This window comes from Abramis brama, assembly GCF_963993115.1.
Source record: "Abramis brama genome assembly, chromosome: 15".
Lineage (NCBI taxonomy): Eukaryota > Metazoa > Chordata > Actinopteri > Cypriniformes > Leuciscidae > Abramis > Abramis brama.
The window spans coordinates 26,403,198-26,420,855 of record NC_139977.1 but is presented as its reverse complement, the minus strand read 5'-3'; the positions used below and the strand labels follow the sequence as shown (position 1 = coordinate 26,420,855).

Sequence of the window (17,658 nt, the reverse complement as noted above, 5' to 3'; positions counted from 1 at the left end):
ATAATGTAGTAGTTTATCACACCTACTTGTAAAAACATTTCTGGAAACTTGTTCCTTGTTCAACTTGTTCCTGCAGATTACTGTAAATGGCTGCAGTCTCTTACTAACAAACACTGAGACATGTGCAATAACACACTTGCAGGCTGGACCCAACCCGCCAAATTGTTTCACATGAAGTGTTTTCAGGAATACCGTGGTAAAAACGGAGCGGAAAGTATGACAGCTGCAAACCAAATCTGACTCCAATAGCAGCAGTGGAGAAAACACACCTTTTCACCAAAGAAAAGCTGGATACTATAATTACTGTAGTTAGTTTGTTTTTGTGTTTGATAATCCTTTAAATTACAGCAAGGGCGCAGAAGAAAAAGCATTTTTCATTCAACTCATTACAGAATATTCACTGTAAGATTTAAATTCACTTCAAAAAAGTTCTGAAAATAAAATGTTAATTATTAATTGCCATGGCTGATTTTGAAACACATGACGCGTGCTGAATTTGGAATCGCATTCTAGGACACTACTCATACTACGTTTACCATATATTTCTATGGCAGAAATAGTAAGAGTAGTATGTTAGTATGCGGTTCCGAATTCAGCAATGGTTTACTAGCACTACTGTTAATCAGCCAACTGGACATGGTTATTGACCCATAATTAATCTCAAAATAGCCAAATATCAACAGATTAACTGGTCTACAAATAATTAGGATCAAATAACAAGCACAGAGGAAATAAGCATAAACGTATGCATAGGCCTACATACACAATTTAATGACACCAAATTAAAATATCTGGATTTAAATGACAATTATTACATTTTTATATAATACATTATAAATGTAATACTGCCATACTTAATTAATACTTAATAAAAACAGAAAATGTTGATTGTTAATTGACATGGCTGATTTTGAAACTGACACAAGGTTAACTACCAATCAGCTAACTGGGCATGCTTAATGACCCATAATTAAACTCAAAATGTCCAAATATCAGCAGATTAATTAATCTATCAATAATTGAAACATTTCAAGAAATTTTATATTTTTAATGTATTTTATTTATCAAATAAAAAAAGCATAGTGGAAAAAACAAGCATAAATCTGATCATCATACAAATACTGGGATACTTGTGGAACAGGATAAGAAGCATAGAGGGGGGGAAAAATAGCAAAGTAACACACATAGAGAGAAAAGACCCAACTAGTCTCCTATCTTTCTAACAGTAGAAGGCTATAGAGCAGAAAGGAACTTACTTTTGCAAAGGTCCCTCCCTCTGTGTCCGCATTAGAGAGAGAGTTTGCACGTATGTCAGAGGGACTATGGTGGAGGGCTGGTGAAGATGATGGCAGCTCTCTGCGAGGATGGCACATATGGACTCAGTTGTGGTCGCAAGAGCGACAGAATATCAGTTTTACATGTCAAACTGACAGAATCAGCCTTTAAAGCGCTAGAAAATTACCAAAACTGTAAGGTGAGTGCTGGAAAACTTACAGTTTTATAGAGAGAAAAGAGCAGGGAGAGCTTGCTCGCCCACAAAAAGCCTTAGTGTCTAATAATTATGTTTTATTTCTCTCTAAAGAATAGAACATCTCTTAAAAGTTGATAAATGTTTTCAGTTGGTTGATGTCCTGGCAGAATTGATTGGAAAATGTTTTTTAATAAAGAAAAAAGACTCTAGGAAGTGAGCATTATGCCAACACACCATTACCTGCTATGAACTCTCTGCATGTAATTTGAACACTTAAAAGCCACATGTAATGAATTTTTATACATTTATGAAGTCTGAGTGATTGCTGGAGCTTATATAAACTGGATAAAGCGATGATGTTGTGTAGGTTGTATGTTTTATTGGGTTTTATCCTCGAAATATGAGCTACAATGCTAACGGTTGGATAAAACTTTCTATACAAACGAATAACGTCGAATCAGCTGTCTGTCATTTCGACATCTTGATCATTTTAGTTAGTTTACAGACTCGTTAAAGTAAATATTTCGTGTTACATACGAAAAAGTCTTTGGGTTTGACGAAAATTGAAGTTTGGTGAGCTAGCTGATAGCATGGCTAATGTTTCTAGCTGGCAGTCCTCCAACAATGATTAAGTTCACAAATGTGGCGATATTTTTGTTATTTGTTTTATATTCATGACTCTTAGTCCAAATAAACATGGTTTAGAGACACAATGAAACCAAATGAGATCTAAGTTTGTCTAATTAACGTCTAAATATTGTTGCTGAGCTAGCTAGTTAGCTTGGAAGAGTTATACACACCTGAGGAGTTTGATTTATTAAGACACTTTGTCGTTTTATACCATAACCGTCGTTTATCATGTGCTAGGCACCAATATTTATCTTAAAAAATACAGTAGATAATTCATTATTCATCAGAAAGGAGTCTTTTTGCTTTTGATGTGTGGCATGTGACAAAGTGGGGAAACCCATTACTTTAGCTTGTACATTTTTAATGGTGCACAAATTATCTTTCATGTAATTTTGATAAACTTTTCTTAACTAGTCCTGACCACAAACGATGTGTATGATTCTTTCCATTTGGGTCATTCAAGTGAGGACAAACCGTGAGTAAGATGTGTAAAACTGTAATGAATAGGCCTATGTCACTAAGATTAGAAAATTGATAAAAACAAAAAAGACCTTCTGGACATTTCTATCATTTCAAAAGCCTGAAAGAGTTTCTACTGGCTTACTAGGAGAAATCAGGCAGCTTCAATGAAGAGCTGCATTGTCTGGATTTTTTTAAAGCTCTACACTGCTCAAAGTGCTTACGAGGCAGTGTTTGACTTAAAGCTACAGCTGGCCCGTTGTAAAAAAGAAGGGGGAAAAAAACTGTGCACCGGGTTCATAGAGAAGGTTCGTTCAATCCTGAAAGGCCAAATCCAGCTAAACTTTTAGGCCCAAGATTTGCTTTAGGTTGTGAATGATTGGACATTCACCCAATGCATCTGATCCAGGCCACCTATAAAGTTAGTCAACCCATATAGTTTGGAATTCCTCTCAAAAGAGTTAAGTTGAACCTTGAAGCTTGTTTGGGACTAAAATTAGCTTCATAATCCATCAAGTTCCTGGCTGCTTTAGACTGGCACTGTTTCTGTTTGTCTTTGTTGATTAGGACTTGCAGTTTGGTTGATACTCAAAATGTTACAACACACCATCGGAGAGGCCAGCTGAATGAGTCTTAAAGGGATAGTTCACCCAAAAATGAAAAATCTGTCGTCTTTTACTCACCCTCATGTTGTTCCAAACCTGTATGAATTTCTTTCTTCTGTTGAACACAAAAGAAGATATTTTGAAGAATGTCGGTAACCAGACAGTTGTGCGGCACCATTGACTTCCAAAGTATTTTGTTTCCATACTATGGAAGTCAATGGTGCGCATAAACTGTTTGGTTACCGACATTCTTCAAAATACCTTTATATATATACAACTTGAGGGTGAGTAAATGATGATAGAATTTTCATGTTTGGGTGAACTAGCATATCCCTTTAAGCTCAGAGCTCACCAAAACACGCATGCCATTCCTTTTGATTTAATCTAGCACTATTGTAGTGTTTATTAATATTTTGAATTAGCATTTTTTATATAGATCTTCTGTTTGTTTTTTGGTAAATATTTGTATTCATCTCTAATTTATTCTCGTTTTAGTACTTATTTTTCTCAGTCGCCAAGGCAACATTTCAATATTCATGTAACTTAAGTTTAAAATTTTCATCTAATATTTATATTATGTTCCTATTTCAGTCAACAAAAGTGACTTATACCATTATATATTTTAGCTTTCAAGCAAAGTACATGCAGTTCAGTTGACAATATCTAAAGTGTTCGAAAAATGCTATGACGAAATATTAAAGGGCTGCAGAAGGTTGCATAACAATCTTGTAGTGTATGAAGTGAGTTAGTGTAAAGAATGTACTGTAGTGATCGTATCATGCAGGGCTTAGCGTCCTCCTATATTAATCAGATAATAGTAAGGGATTACTTTAGTTCATCTGTACCATACCTGCTCTAGCTTTACTGCAAAATAGACAGAATGCTTAATGTACTTTGTGTCTTCGGCTAGCTTGATTCACTGACCAGAATTTGGCATTTATTTACAGTGTCTTGGCACATGTTGTCATGTTCCAGATCTGTTTGTCTTTCGCTACCGTTTTTAGCTGAGCTCTTGGTTAATCATTATTCGTCTCTCGGCAATGGGACAAGACAGTCGGGGCAAAGACAGGGAATGCGTGAACCACAGTGATGATCCTGGAGCCGTGCCTTATCTCTTTAACGGCCCTAAATGTTGATAATAGATCTCAAGTTGCAAAAGCATGTCTGTGTTTATTTTTAATGTTTGATTTACTAAGGAAGCTGTTTTAACTACATTGCCTGTGTCTGTCACTTGTGGATTAGGGTGGTTTTGCTGCAAAATTAATGTTGGACATCAAGTTGCGAAACTTGCGACTTGACGAAGCCCCAAAAAGTTGTTAAAGTCAGATATTGAAATGTATTAAAATAACACTGGACCGCACAGCCCAGAAATATGCAAATGTATGTCATGGATGAATTTTACTATCTTAATTATGCATGATTATATGGAAAGTGGTGTTTTATTATTTGCATTTAGCATTGTGTCCGTGACCCTGACTCAACACAGATGTGCAACCCTGTTTTAAGAGTTGAGAACCACTGGTTTAGGTTTCCGAATCATCAGAGTGTTTAATCGCACTTCTTCGTACTCCTGTGTAATGTGATCTGATCTAGTCTGTGTGCAAGTGTGCTTGGGGGGGTGGGGGCTTGTGAAACTTGGTTAAACTAATCTGGTTAAACAAGCTTTTACAGATGGAGGAGGCTTTGGGAAGTATTTGAATATATCTAAAGGTGTGTGGTTGCTGGGAAGTAAAGAGTTTGGTCTATGCACGTGCATCTGTTCCTTTAACAATTTAATGAATTCTGCACAGAATGTACTATAAAATAAAATCACACCTGTTCCAGTGAATTTGAAAGTTCACGTCAAGTGCGTTGCATTGAGGGATATGGTATTTTTTGCAATGTGGTCTACTCATAAACTGCAAATTTTGACAGATGTAGTCGGTCTTACTGGTAACCTATGCATGCAGAAAATGCACATACTGTAACTGTGCACAGTATACACTACATGCTGCAGAAATAATATGAAAAGTATGCTGTGTTGAGCATAGTTGCATTAATCTCGCTGCATTTCATAGTTTTTCTTAATTAAATTAGCAGATACCCATTCGATCACTTGTATTTGAATGTTTTTGCTAGATTAAATTACTTTTTAGAGGCAGGTTTCATTTATGAATTTGTTGACATTTGAATATTCTCATCTTTTCCAGAATGCACCATCCCCACAGGCGACGATACGTTTTCAGGGTCTTCATGGGGTAAGTTGACTTTCCATTGCCTGTGGAATAGACCCAATTGATATGAGTTTTACAGCGTCTGAATGAGTATCATCACTGGCTGAAAGGTGTGAGTTACTCATCAAAGCACCCTTGTGGACTTTGTGTCTTTATAGAGAGCCCTGAGCCATCTGTGCTTTAATTGGGAGGTATCTCACTTTTACACTGTGAAAGCACCCGTTTAACCTCTGAACCTGCGCACCATGCTGTAGTTTACTTCAGACGCTGTGTGACTATAAATACTGGGTCGGCGAGTACGGTTCTGGTTTTACGCCCATGGATACTCTCTCTAAATACATAGTCTACTTAACTAGTGTCTGTGCTGCAGTCTGACTGTTCTGTCACAATGAGTCTGTTCTAAAACTGCCTTGCTATCTCGGTAGCTGTCGTCTTAGGCAAGATCCATCAACAGTGATGGATCCTCATAGGTGAATAATTTAAACGCTCTACATGGGTGCCAGTTCCTTTAACTGTCAGTCAAGCACATCGCAAATAGTGCTCTTCATGAGAAATGGTCAAAAGACTTGACTCATGCTGACTGTTGATTCCAGTTGTTTGGCATTAGCATGTTGCTATGCTAATAACACTAAACACAGAAAATAAATATATGAAATTACTAGGTGATTGGCAGTGTTGTTTTAGTATTGTTTATATACTATTGTAGTATTTGTTAATATTTAGAATTTTTATATTTTCATTTTAGTTTACGTCTCAGTAATTTTGTTATGGTGGTTATGTGCTTTTGTAAAAAAAAAAAAAAAAAAAATACATTTTTGTTTATTTCTATTTAGCTCCAATTTATTTTCATTTTAGTACCTCAACTTAAACTTTTTATCTGTTAGTTAGGCAACAGTTCTAATTTGTTATTTTTTTTTTTTAAGCTTACGTTTTTAACATTGGTGATTAGTAATCAGACAGGACTATTTTTATCAATAGTTATCAGTATTGAGTGAAATAAAAGCATTTATAACTGTAATTTCTCTCAACTCTGCCATCTGCCATCTTGTCATTGTGGGATTGCAATGCAATGCTACCTTAAAATTTGTCCAAAACTAGGTACAAGGCAGCATAATGACTGCTTTTTGAAATAGCCAAAAAATAAAAACCTAAGATGCCTTAAATTACTCTCTAGGTAGTAATCTAATATTAGTTGTAACAAAATTTTTTGATGATGATTGCCTCTATTAGCATTCAAATAAACTTGTTTTTATCTCCACCCCTTCAGCGCATTAAAATCCCAACGACAGATGCTTCCGATGGCTCTCAAAACTTCGACTTTTATCTGTCCAACTTCGGCAAAGACAATCCTCAAGGAAGCTTTGAGTGTATCCACCAGTACATTTCTAGGTAAGGGTAGAGTGAATTTCTTGTCAAAAACCACTGCTCAGTTTGCTGTTGTTTCTCATTTTTAACTACTCTTTGTGCCTGTTAGCTCTGGGGTCCCCAATCTGTCCTCCTTGGGAACGATTCAAGACAAAATGACAGTATGTGCCACCAATGACTCCTACCAGGTGACCAAAGAGCGTGTGACCAAAGCAGAGGAGGATAAAGGCAAGAACAGCACCAAATTCATCAAACCCGGAGGACCGTTCAGAGGTTTGATATTAATCCAATGCATTTTATCTCCAGTAACATGCACACACCGACACATTCTGGTCACGTAGATAAGGGGAGTACCCAGTATTACATTAATCCTAAGTTAAAAATGACCCTATGTTAACAATTGAACATGTAAAAAGCCCATAAAGGGCATTTCAAGCATTTCCATTTAATTTCAGGCTAGTTTCAGTCAAGCTGTTTCTGTTTCAGCGAATCTTTCTACACAGGATGCGGTTTTCTTTTCGGTTTCTGTTTTCATTTCCATTTTGGATCTGCATGTAGTACAATGTTACATGAGTTTGCAAATTTTTTAGATTGGAATGGATTTAAAAAAAAAAAATAATTTTGTGATCTCCCATCATGCAGATCTCCTCATTTTTCACATAGACCTCTAACATTTGCCCAGTTCAATTGTCCCTGAGCACGTAACCATGTGCGTTAAACCAATTGGGAGCTTTAGAGGGAGTGATGTATGGATTAGGGTCAAGAGAAAAAGCAAGTAAAAGTTCATCCTATTTATCTGACGTGGCTAAGTCGTGGTGTACCCATGTCTCTGAGAATCTTTCAAATCTTATATGGCTATTGTCACCTGCAAAGACACCTGCTTAGGCTGTTAAATGAAAACAGCCGTTCTTGCGTTTTAAAAACTCTAGAGACCCGCTTTATCTCCGGTTTTAAAAAAGGTATCACAATTTAGGAAAAAAGGAGAACCCTTGAGGGTTTTTAGAGTGTCTTTAACTAACACTCAAATGCAGCTCATTATATTTCACCCCTTCTAGACACAACCTGTCTCTCAGCACCTGTTCAGCTGTCACTCCCCTCTGGGAGCCCCCGATCTCCGCACCACAGCTGGCAAAACTGGAAAAGTTAGTTTCACTCCCCTCCCTCGGCACTGAGCCGCAGGGGAGGAGCGATCGGTGCGTGTGCATTTTTCACAGCAAAAGGAAGTGCAAAAAAAGGAAGGCTTTGCAGCAGCTGGTGCTCAGGAAGCCTAGTCACACTCTTTTGTTTGTGTGGTTAATCTGAGAGTCACAAGCAAGAGTTCAAAATTGTGCAGATTTGCTGTATTATCCTAAATTGAAAAGATCCTCCCTTCCTTGATTCCTCCCAGTCTGCTGTACACTATTACATGCGTGACGGCCAAAGCTTATTATCCACTGACGCAAGAGTTTCACCTGACTGGCAGGAGGTGAGACGGCGAAAGTTTGTATCTGGATGTCGTCTAGTCATCGGCACATGTTCGGGCAAACCAAGGGAGAGTCTGTAAGAGAAAGAGTCGGTTAAAGAGTCGCTGCCCTTAATCTTTTAAATAACTTTTGAGGAATTTCAGAATTGAAGAAACTTTTCTGAGGCACATGTAGGTACTTCAGTATTGTTTGGAGCGCCATGTTTTTAGAATGCCATGCGCGAGACGCTGCAACGATTAAAGACGTCCGTGTATTGCGTTTTTACATAGAAAAACAATGGAAAAGTAGAGCATTGGAATGGAAAAAACTTGTTCTATGTGAATGGCCCCTTAGACAGTATTACCCACCAATGGAAATTATATACCATCTTTAGCACTAATCCTACATATATGCACATATAATATACCAGTGCTAGTAAAGCGCTAAGAGACTTTCACAGAATTTCTTAGAATTAATTTCACTGTTTAAACTACTCTGATTGGCCATCTCTCTGTGAATGTTTTTTTTTGCATAGACAAAAAAATCCAGCATCGAAAACCGGCCCCCTCAGCCCCCGACCCGGCTCCAGAGAGGAAGCATACCACTCCCCTCAACCCAGCCAACACCATCCGCAAGTGCCTTACCAACAACCCCGTATCACAACGTCCGTACCGGGACCGTGTCATTCACCTCCTGGCCCTGCGCTCCTACAAGAAGCTAGAGGTGCTCGCCAGACTCCAAAGAGACGGCGTCAGCCAGAAAGACCGCAACTCTATGGGCACAACACTACACCAGGTGAGAGTGAGATTGTGGAGTGGAATCAGTTTAGTTCTCAGGATTTAAGCAAGAAGTTAAGATCAATCGACAGCTGGCTTAATGTTAATTCACCACGCAATTATTTAAGTTTAAGACGTTTTTTTTATGTTTTTGTAAGATACCTCTTATGCTCACTGAGGCTGCATTTATATGATTAAAATACAGTAATACTGTGAAATATTATTAGTTTAAAATAACAGTATATTTTAATGTAATTTATATCTGTCATGGCAAATCTGAATTTTCAGCATCATTTCTCCAGTCTTCAGTGTCACATGATCCTTCAGAAATCAGTCTTATATGCTGATTTGCTGCTCAATAAAACATCAATGTTGAATGTTGAATGTTGAAATGTTATCAATGTTGAAAACAGCTGTGCAGCTTAATATTGCGTAAACCATGATTATTATTTTTTTCAGGATTAATTAATGAATAGAAAGTTCAAAAGACTAGTAGTTATTTAAACGTTTTTTTTTAATAACTTTATATGTCTTTACTGTCACTTTTGATCAATTTAATGCATCTTTACTGCATAAAAGTATTAATAGTTTAAACTTTTGAATGGTAGCGTACCTTTTCTGTGTAAAGGTAAATCACATTTTTGACAAATTTGTAAAATGTTGCTATGCCTAAAACCTTAAAACGACTGTGAAAAGGAGAGTTTAAACAGAAGTTTTGACGAGTGCTTTTTTACAAAGTAAGCTCCACATTTCTGCTTTAAATCCTCAAATTGTCCCCATTCACTTCCATTGTAAGTGCCTCACTGCAACCTCATTTTTTTTTAAAAAGGAAACGAGGGATGACTCAAAATAAATTAATCAACATTATGCTGAAAGTGCTGTTGATTTACATTTAACTTGTATTCAAGAGTGTTTAAAGAGCAAGATGACAGACTAGAAAGGCATTAATGGCACTTAACTTGCTGTGCAACTTCTTTGAATGCAGCTTGAGGACTGTCATAATCATTCATATTAGTTCAGGAAAGGTGACAGAGACTTGAAGCATAGATAGCATCAAATCACAGCTGTGATCTAATAGGCTACTGACTCACGGCACTTTTGCAGAAGCACAGTGTCACGTAATGCAAGTCACCATTTAACAGCCCAAACACAAAGACTTGCATTCACCACAGCTGAATGTATAGCACGTGGGAGATTAGGCAACCATAAATTAACCTTATTAGTGCAATTATGCACAGGCATGCTTGCTCAAACAGCTCACATGCTGAAGAGACCTGCATAGTTCATTTCAGTTGATCCAAGGTCATGCTGTTGACAGAAGTCATATTTGAATGGCTTTTGTCATCAAAAGGGGTAGAAGGAGCAATTTCGGTTCTCCCCACTAGTTTCAAAGGAGAAATATCATGGTTTTCATCCTTTTCTATCAAGTATAGAAGGAATTTGAATAGGGAAGTATGAAAACAGCTTCTCTCCTTCTTTGGAAATTAAGGAAGGACTGAGAATCTGAAACGGTCCCCTCGTTGGGTTGTAATGTAAGAAGTAACACTATATCCCTTTGCCTAACTGTCCATTTGCATTACTATTTATAGTGTGTGTGTATCTGTCGCTCTTAAGTATGCCAACTTAAGGATGCAAAGTGTTCATTCTCCTGCCTATCAAATGTGTAGAAGTAGTTTAGTTGCTAAAAATAAAAAATATATATATTTTTTTTTACATTAAACGAGAATTTACTAGATTTTTACAGTTTAAGACGAGCTAGGTTAATACTTTATTCAATGTTTGTTCAAAATTCAAGCTTGCCTTAGCAAGCACCACTAATTAAATGCAATAAATTCAACTTAAGATCTATTTTAAGGCCAAAATTTATCGTCTTTTATTTTATTTTATCCATTTAAAAAAATATTAAAACTGGTCCTTTTAAAAAAAATTATATGTCCTGTATTTTAATCAAAGGAAAAGCAATTAACACAATATTTTCCATTGCTATAGGTGGCCAATCTAAACCCTAAGGATAACTCGTATTCGCTTAAAGACTTTATCTTCCGTGAGGTCCAGAGGGACTGGCCGGGCTATACGGAGGATGAACGGGTTCAGGTTGACAGGATCCTGGCACGGTAAGATTTGCGGGTCACATGCAATTAAAAGAAGAATGACTTTGTAATTGAACATGAATCATTTTTGAGAGCCAGTACAGGAGATTTATATATATATATATATATATATATATATATATATATATATATATATATATATATATATATATAAATAAATATATAAATTATTTTACGGCCAGTGTTATCATTGATATGTGTTATGTGTGACAAAGTGGCAAATAAACATATTTTAAGTGTTACAGTAAATGTGTTGTTCTAAATGACTGTTAAAATGGTTATTTGAACAAAATGTTGTCTTTATTCTTTTGTTTTATCATGCTTGCATAGATGGGTCATTTTAGACCCATGTTGTGCATTAGAAGGGGTTTGCATAGCTTGTGAATCAAAGGGTTTGATTTTGTCCCCCTCCAACAGTAAACTGGGCTTGAATTCAGAGTCTGTCTCATCCAGCAGTCCAACCAAAGAGCCAACATCCCCACTGGTATGACACATGCTTAAACATTTTAATTTTGATACTCTTCATATATATAAATTATTTATATATACATATCCACACACACACACACACACACACACACACACACACACACACACACACACACACACACACACACACACACACACACACACACACACACACACACACACACACACACACACACACACACACACACACACACACACACACACACACACACACACACACACACACACACACACACACACACACACACACACACACGTATGTATGTGTATATTCAATCATGACAACTGTCAAAATAGTTTTAGCTTGTTGTCGGAATATGGCAATGTTAATATATATGGTCTTGGAGGACTAAATCTGCTATGCTGCTGCTGAGCAAGTATGGACTTGCTACTGCTAATAGATACAGAGATCACCCTATGCTAATAGATATGCTGCTGCTGCATGAATAGACGTACATAAATCCCGTAGCAGATATAGACAGGTGGAACTGGGGGAGGTAGAGGGTTTCAGAGGAACTCTGATAATGTGCTGCAGGACTACCCCACAGCAAACACTGAACCAGACTATTTAAATATTCAGCAAGCAACCACATTGGCTGCAGGATCAGCAGAGCTTGTACAATGCAGCAATGACTTAGTTTCTTGCAGATTGGATGTATCAGCCTGCGCCCTCTGGAGTTTAATGACTGGAAAAAAAAAAAAAATTATAGAAACAATATATACTTTATTTTATATTAATATAATATTAATATTTTTACATAATCTAATTTTTTTAGCTTCATACAAAAATAGTCACTATTTGCATTTCCATGAAATTTCCAGAAACAAGAATCATGTTTTGTTCCTTGCTCTTCAGAAACAGCAACCTGAGACCGACTTCATCGATCCTCTGATGTCTAAGAAGCCTCGAATCTCCCATCTCAGTAACCGAGGACCTCCCTCCTCGTCTGGTCGTCATTCTTCGGAAACTGGGGACAAAAAACCTGCACCCACGGCCGCCTGCCCTGGACCCGCTTTTCACCCTCCCCCTGTCACAGGCTCTAGTTCAAATTCCCCCAGCACGCCGGAGGGCCGGGGGTCTCAGGATCTGCCCCTGGACCAGAGCTCTATATGTGGGAACTCCTCGGAGAGCTACGCGCCCCGCAACCACACGCCTAGCCCTCCCAGCCAGCCGGTTTCCACGACCTCCCCCTCATCCTTCTCCACCTGTACTGTCTCGACAACCACCATCACCTCCACCACTACCACCAGCAGTGGCCTCCACGTTTCCTCCGCCGTGTCTCCTACGGCCAGCCGTGACGGCAATGGCAGCAAAAAGCCCAAGAAGTCCAAGAAGCACAAAGATAAAGAGAAGAAGCGAGAAGGAGAACGAGAGATGGATAAGGAAAAGGATCGGAAGAGGGATAGAGCGCATCGCAAGGAGGATCACTGTGACAAGGAAGCACAGCCCAGAAAGAAACACCGGAGTGAGGCAGAACATAAACACATTCCTGCCAACATCAGCCACGAATCGGACAAAGAAGGTTTGTTTTGTGGCACTTCGCATTAATGATTAATTGATCGTTAATTTTAATGACAGCCGGTCATTGGTTGAACAAGTCACTGAATTAATAAATCATTGAATCAAATAGCAACAAGATCTGAATCAAAGTCGACAGAAAACCTGCAATGCAACCAATGTTTGTTAACCGTACCACTAAGTCGAATAACAGCCAAATTTCAAAGATCCAAAAATGTTTAGCTGCATGCCATAAAAATGTAAGCATATTGTCAGGCCTGATTGATAGCTTTATGCTACATTTGGCTGAGAAACATGAACTTTAGTTCACAACATCATATAGGTTATTCTGTTCCTAAAGACCCAAAGATCATGTGTTACGTGTTCTTGTGAAATGGCAGATTTCCATGTTTGTACATGACTGGTGTGTCTCTTTACAGCTGGCAAAGACAAGCCTGTCAAAAGCACTGAAATGCCAATCCCAACGAAGCCTGATTACATAATGTGAGTGAACTTTGACTACTTTGTAGTGCATGTTTCTGCATGGTGGAAGTGAACTTTGACTCCTTTATATTGTGTTTCCGCATAAACCCTCTGCATTTACTTCAATGGACAAACTATATATAAGAAATGAACAAAATGCCTATCTAGAGTCTCATTGTGTTTTTGTTGTTTTATTCCAGTAAGTACACTGCAGTGATATCTATGGGTCAGAGGCAGCACTATAAGGATGACTTCAATGCAGAATATGACGAGTATCGTATCCTTCATGCCCGTGTTGAGAGCGTTACGCGTCGTTTTACAAAACTGGACAACCGGTGTAGGCGGCTTGCTCCAGGAACTAAAGAGTACCAGGTAAAAGAACAAGACTTAATTTTTTTGTTTGTTTTGCTTAATGTACTTTACTGTGTGACACTTTCTTTATAAAAGAACTATGATTTATGTATACATTTATTTGTATTGCATGCAATAAGTGTCTGTCTTTTCCTTCCAGGAAGTACATGAACAGGTGCTGCAAGAATACAAAAAAATTAAACAAGTAAGTGTAACTGAGCATGTCTTGCCCATCTGGGTCCTTTAGTAAACAAACATACTGTCAAATGAAAATGGTATATTGACGCACTTTGTTTTACAGCATAGTCCAAACTACTATGAAGAAAAACAGCGCTGTGAGTACCTGCACAACAAACTGGCCCACATCAAAAGGCTGATCGCTGACTTCGACCAGCGGAGGGCGCAGTCCTGGCTGTAGGGCACGGGACCAAGCAAACACCTCGGCCAATCAGAGCGCTCCTCAGCCGGAGTACCATCTTGTGTGGGGGGAGTGTGGGGATCAAACAGCTCCTTATTTATTCTATTTACAGATTCCCCACTCGCCGGTTTCCCATACCTGGCCGCCTTCATCACTCTTTTTATTATTTTCTTTCTTGTTCATCCTTTCCCATACCTTTTATTCTTCATTCTCTTTCTTTTTGAAGGACTTTTTGAAAGAAAAAAAAGGACAAAGAAAAATTAAACTTTTTTTTGAATGCAAAAAGAAAAGCTACGCAACGCAAAACCGTGGGCCTTACAACGCATATTTCTTGAAGCCTTTTGCACAGGGGTGATCGAGCCAGTATGTGAAAAGTGGCCATAGAAGAGGGTGTTTCCAAGAGCCTTGAGACTTCCTTTCTCCCTGTGGCCCTGTTTTTTTTTTTTTTTTTTTTTTGTGAACAGCATCAGTATTCACGCCCACAGTGCAAATGATGCCTTACGGTATTAATACAGACACATAACAATGTGGCATCAGTGAGACTTACAAGCACCCGGGGCAGTGGGGAGAAGTTATGACCTGGTCACAGGTCCACCGCACATTCATGGAAGGTGTGGAGTGAGTGAGTGAGAGTGAGTGAGTGTGAGTGAGTGAGAGAGAGAGTGAAAAATATTCAGTGTTTTTGTTCATTCTTGGGAAGGATTGTGGGTCAGAAAATACAGGAAGAGAGAGGCTCGGGGAGGAGGGTTGGATATAGACTAAAAGAGGAAAAAAAACGGAAAACAAAAATCCCAAAAAAAGCTGCTATATATATTTTTTTTTTCCTCCTTTGAACAGCCAGAGCATTCGGGATCAACCTGGCTCATGTTACATGTTCTTAATTTGGGCCTGCTCTGTTTAAGAAAATAATCGAACCATCTTAATGGCAAAGGTGCTACTGATTTATGAGGAAATGCATCGAGCAGAGGCAGACCTGTATATCCATTTCAAATGTATTCATTAATTATTGCAAGTCTCAGAGTTATTTATGAAATATGAATAGCAATATATATATTATGTTTTTGTTTTTTTTGAATTAAAAGGAATTGCTGGAATTTTGAGTATTAAAAAGAAACTTATCAAATTTACGTAAAAATATAAGTCTTTATTTGACGGTATCATGAGTGATAAACTTCTTAAAGATTAAGGGAAACATTATGTTTACAAAACCTGTGTGGTAGGAAGTTTTGCCAAAAAAGTAATAAAGGAAACAAAAATCCTTTTAATCTTATGTTGATAGTCTGGAATAAGGCACGTTTCTCTGAGCGACACTTTAGTATCTGGTGGTCGAACACTTTTGGTGTCTTGGTAATATTTATTTTCTTTGATCTTTGTTTAGGGAGAATATCCAGAATGCAGCTGTGTGAATCAGCCTGAAAATAACGTCGCTTGCAATTATGCAAATTCTCACTGGATCAAATAACTCCATGGTGGATTCTGATTGGCTAGTTGATTCTTGAGGCTTGCTGCATTGTATTTGCACATTTTAGGATGTCGTTTTGAGATCTGAAAACAAATGATCTCTCTCGTCTTAGAATCATAATTATTCCATTGTTAAAAGCGAGGAGGTGTTCCCTTTGTTTTCCAGTGTTGTTAATTGAAATTTAAAAACCTGGGTGAGCCATTCTCAAAATAACCATCGACAAATGTTGGTTTTCAGTATTTGGGTTGGCAGATGGCATCTTATCTGCTTTGTTCAGGGACTTGCGTGTTCTCAGACTCACCAAGATGTTTTGTGTGAGCTTCTGTTCATTTTAGTCCCCATGTATAGGCTGATCGCAATGTCTGATTACAAACAAACACAAGTCGTGGCTATTTAACAGACATTTAGCAGCACTTTACTTCACAGATGCTTATTTCCTCAGCATTCAAATAGCCTCCACACTGAACCCTAAAGATTTTGGGATGACACCAAGAAGTGTTGCTTGGAAGGGAGAATGTGCATCTACACAGAACCTGGTATCATTGTAATTTGGGTTGGGTGGGGAAGTATTTGGTGGTGTGTGTGACCAACACCTGTATTCTTTCCCTTTTGAAGAGACCGTGCCTCTGACACCACTAAAGAGAGATGTTAATGTTGGATAATAATAAGCCAAGAATCTCATAACACTGTCATCTCTTGTTTTAAAGGTGGGATGGGGGTTGTTTCAGACTGTAAGAATTCCTGACCTGTCCACCTAAAATATATTAAATCAGTTCAATAAAATGTGAACTTGACAACATATCTGCTGCCTTGATTTTTTTATTTTTTTTTCACCCATGAATGCACATCACTCCACCAAAGTGTGTATTTCCACTGCATTGGTTTGGAACAGTTGTTCATTAAAACACCCGTGCATCAAAGATCTAAATTAACCAATGGAAAGATGATAAATGTGTATGTTTTGTGATCATCTAACTGGTATTAACAGGACCAGAACTCAGCATAATTGAGTGTTTAGAAGTGTTTAGTGTGTAAAAAAAGTGTTTAGATATCTTAATATCTTTTTTGCTTTTTATTCAATTTTGTTCAAAATATTCAACATTTTTGTGATGTAATTGAAAAATTTGAGTAGTACACTAGTATGCTATTATTATTTAAATGTTTAGGTAGACATTTTGATTCCTCCTAGTGACTTGAATCTTATGAATCTGTTCTCATTCAATGATTGGTTCTGCAGGTTAGAGCTTTATGCCACAGCTGGCTACAGTGTCTGAATTCAGAACCGCATACTAGGGCTTCCTTTAGGTCCTTTGCGAGTGCTTAAAAATATGTTCTATACATGCGTGTATATAGCATGAATGTAATCCAAGACATACTACAATCGCTATGTTGTCATTATGTGGCCTACAAGTGTCAGTTTCATCACTTCACTACCATTCACAAATAGTAAAGTGGAATAGTAAGCTATAGGCTGAAGCCGAAATTGCATACTTCCCTACTATAGGCAAAGGATGTCTGGATTCACAGTACTGACAAAAGAGTAGGCAAAAAGTCCTTGGGTGACCTACTTCTTCTGGTGAGATTCTGAAGTGTTCATAAGATGGACACTTTACTATCCCATGAGGCCACGGGAGAGGATTTGTGAATGGCCGTGAAGGGACACAACTGATGCTGCCTGGTAGCAGGTCACATGATAATGACAACATGGTGTGCGTCCAGATTACATTCATACTACGCACATTTTTTAAGCAATCGTGAAGTATTTACTTACTCAATACAAGTACCTTCTCCAACCTTATTTTTTATGGCTGTCATGATTAAAATAATGAATCATGTTCTCTGCGTTAACATGAATCATCTTGAATCAGCTAAAATGTTCCTATAC

The 17,658-nt window shown here is 37.9% G+C and overlaps 1 protein-coding gene across 1 annotated transcript; it reads left to right on the top strand.

Moving 5' to 3' along the window:
- The first annotated feature begins 1,282 nt into the window (after positions 1–1,282).
- On the top strand, positions 1,283–16,572 carry ell2 (elongation factor for RNA polymerase II 2). Its single transcript, XM_084136325.1, has 12 exons — positions 1,283–1,474; positions 5,355–5,402; positions 6,646–6,767; positions 6,853–7,016; positions 8,721–8,980; positions 10,951–11,075; positions 11,490–11,556; positions 12,418–13,084; positions 13,500–13,563; positions 13,743–13,914; positions 14,054–14,098; positions 14,195–16,572. The coding sequence occupies exons 1-12, from the start codon at positions 1,343–1,345 to the stop codon at positions 14,309–14,311; spliced, it is 1,983 nt and encodes a 660-aa protein (XP_083992451.1). The 5' UTR covers positions 1,283–1,342; the 3' UTR covers positions 14,312–16,572.
- The last annotated feature ends 1,086 nt before the right edge of the window (positions 16,573–17,658 follow it).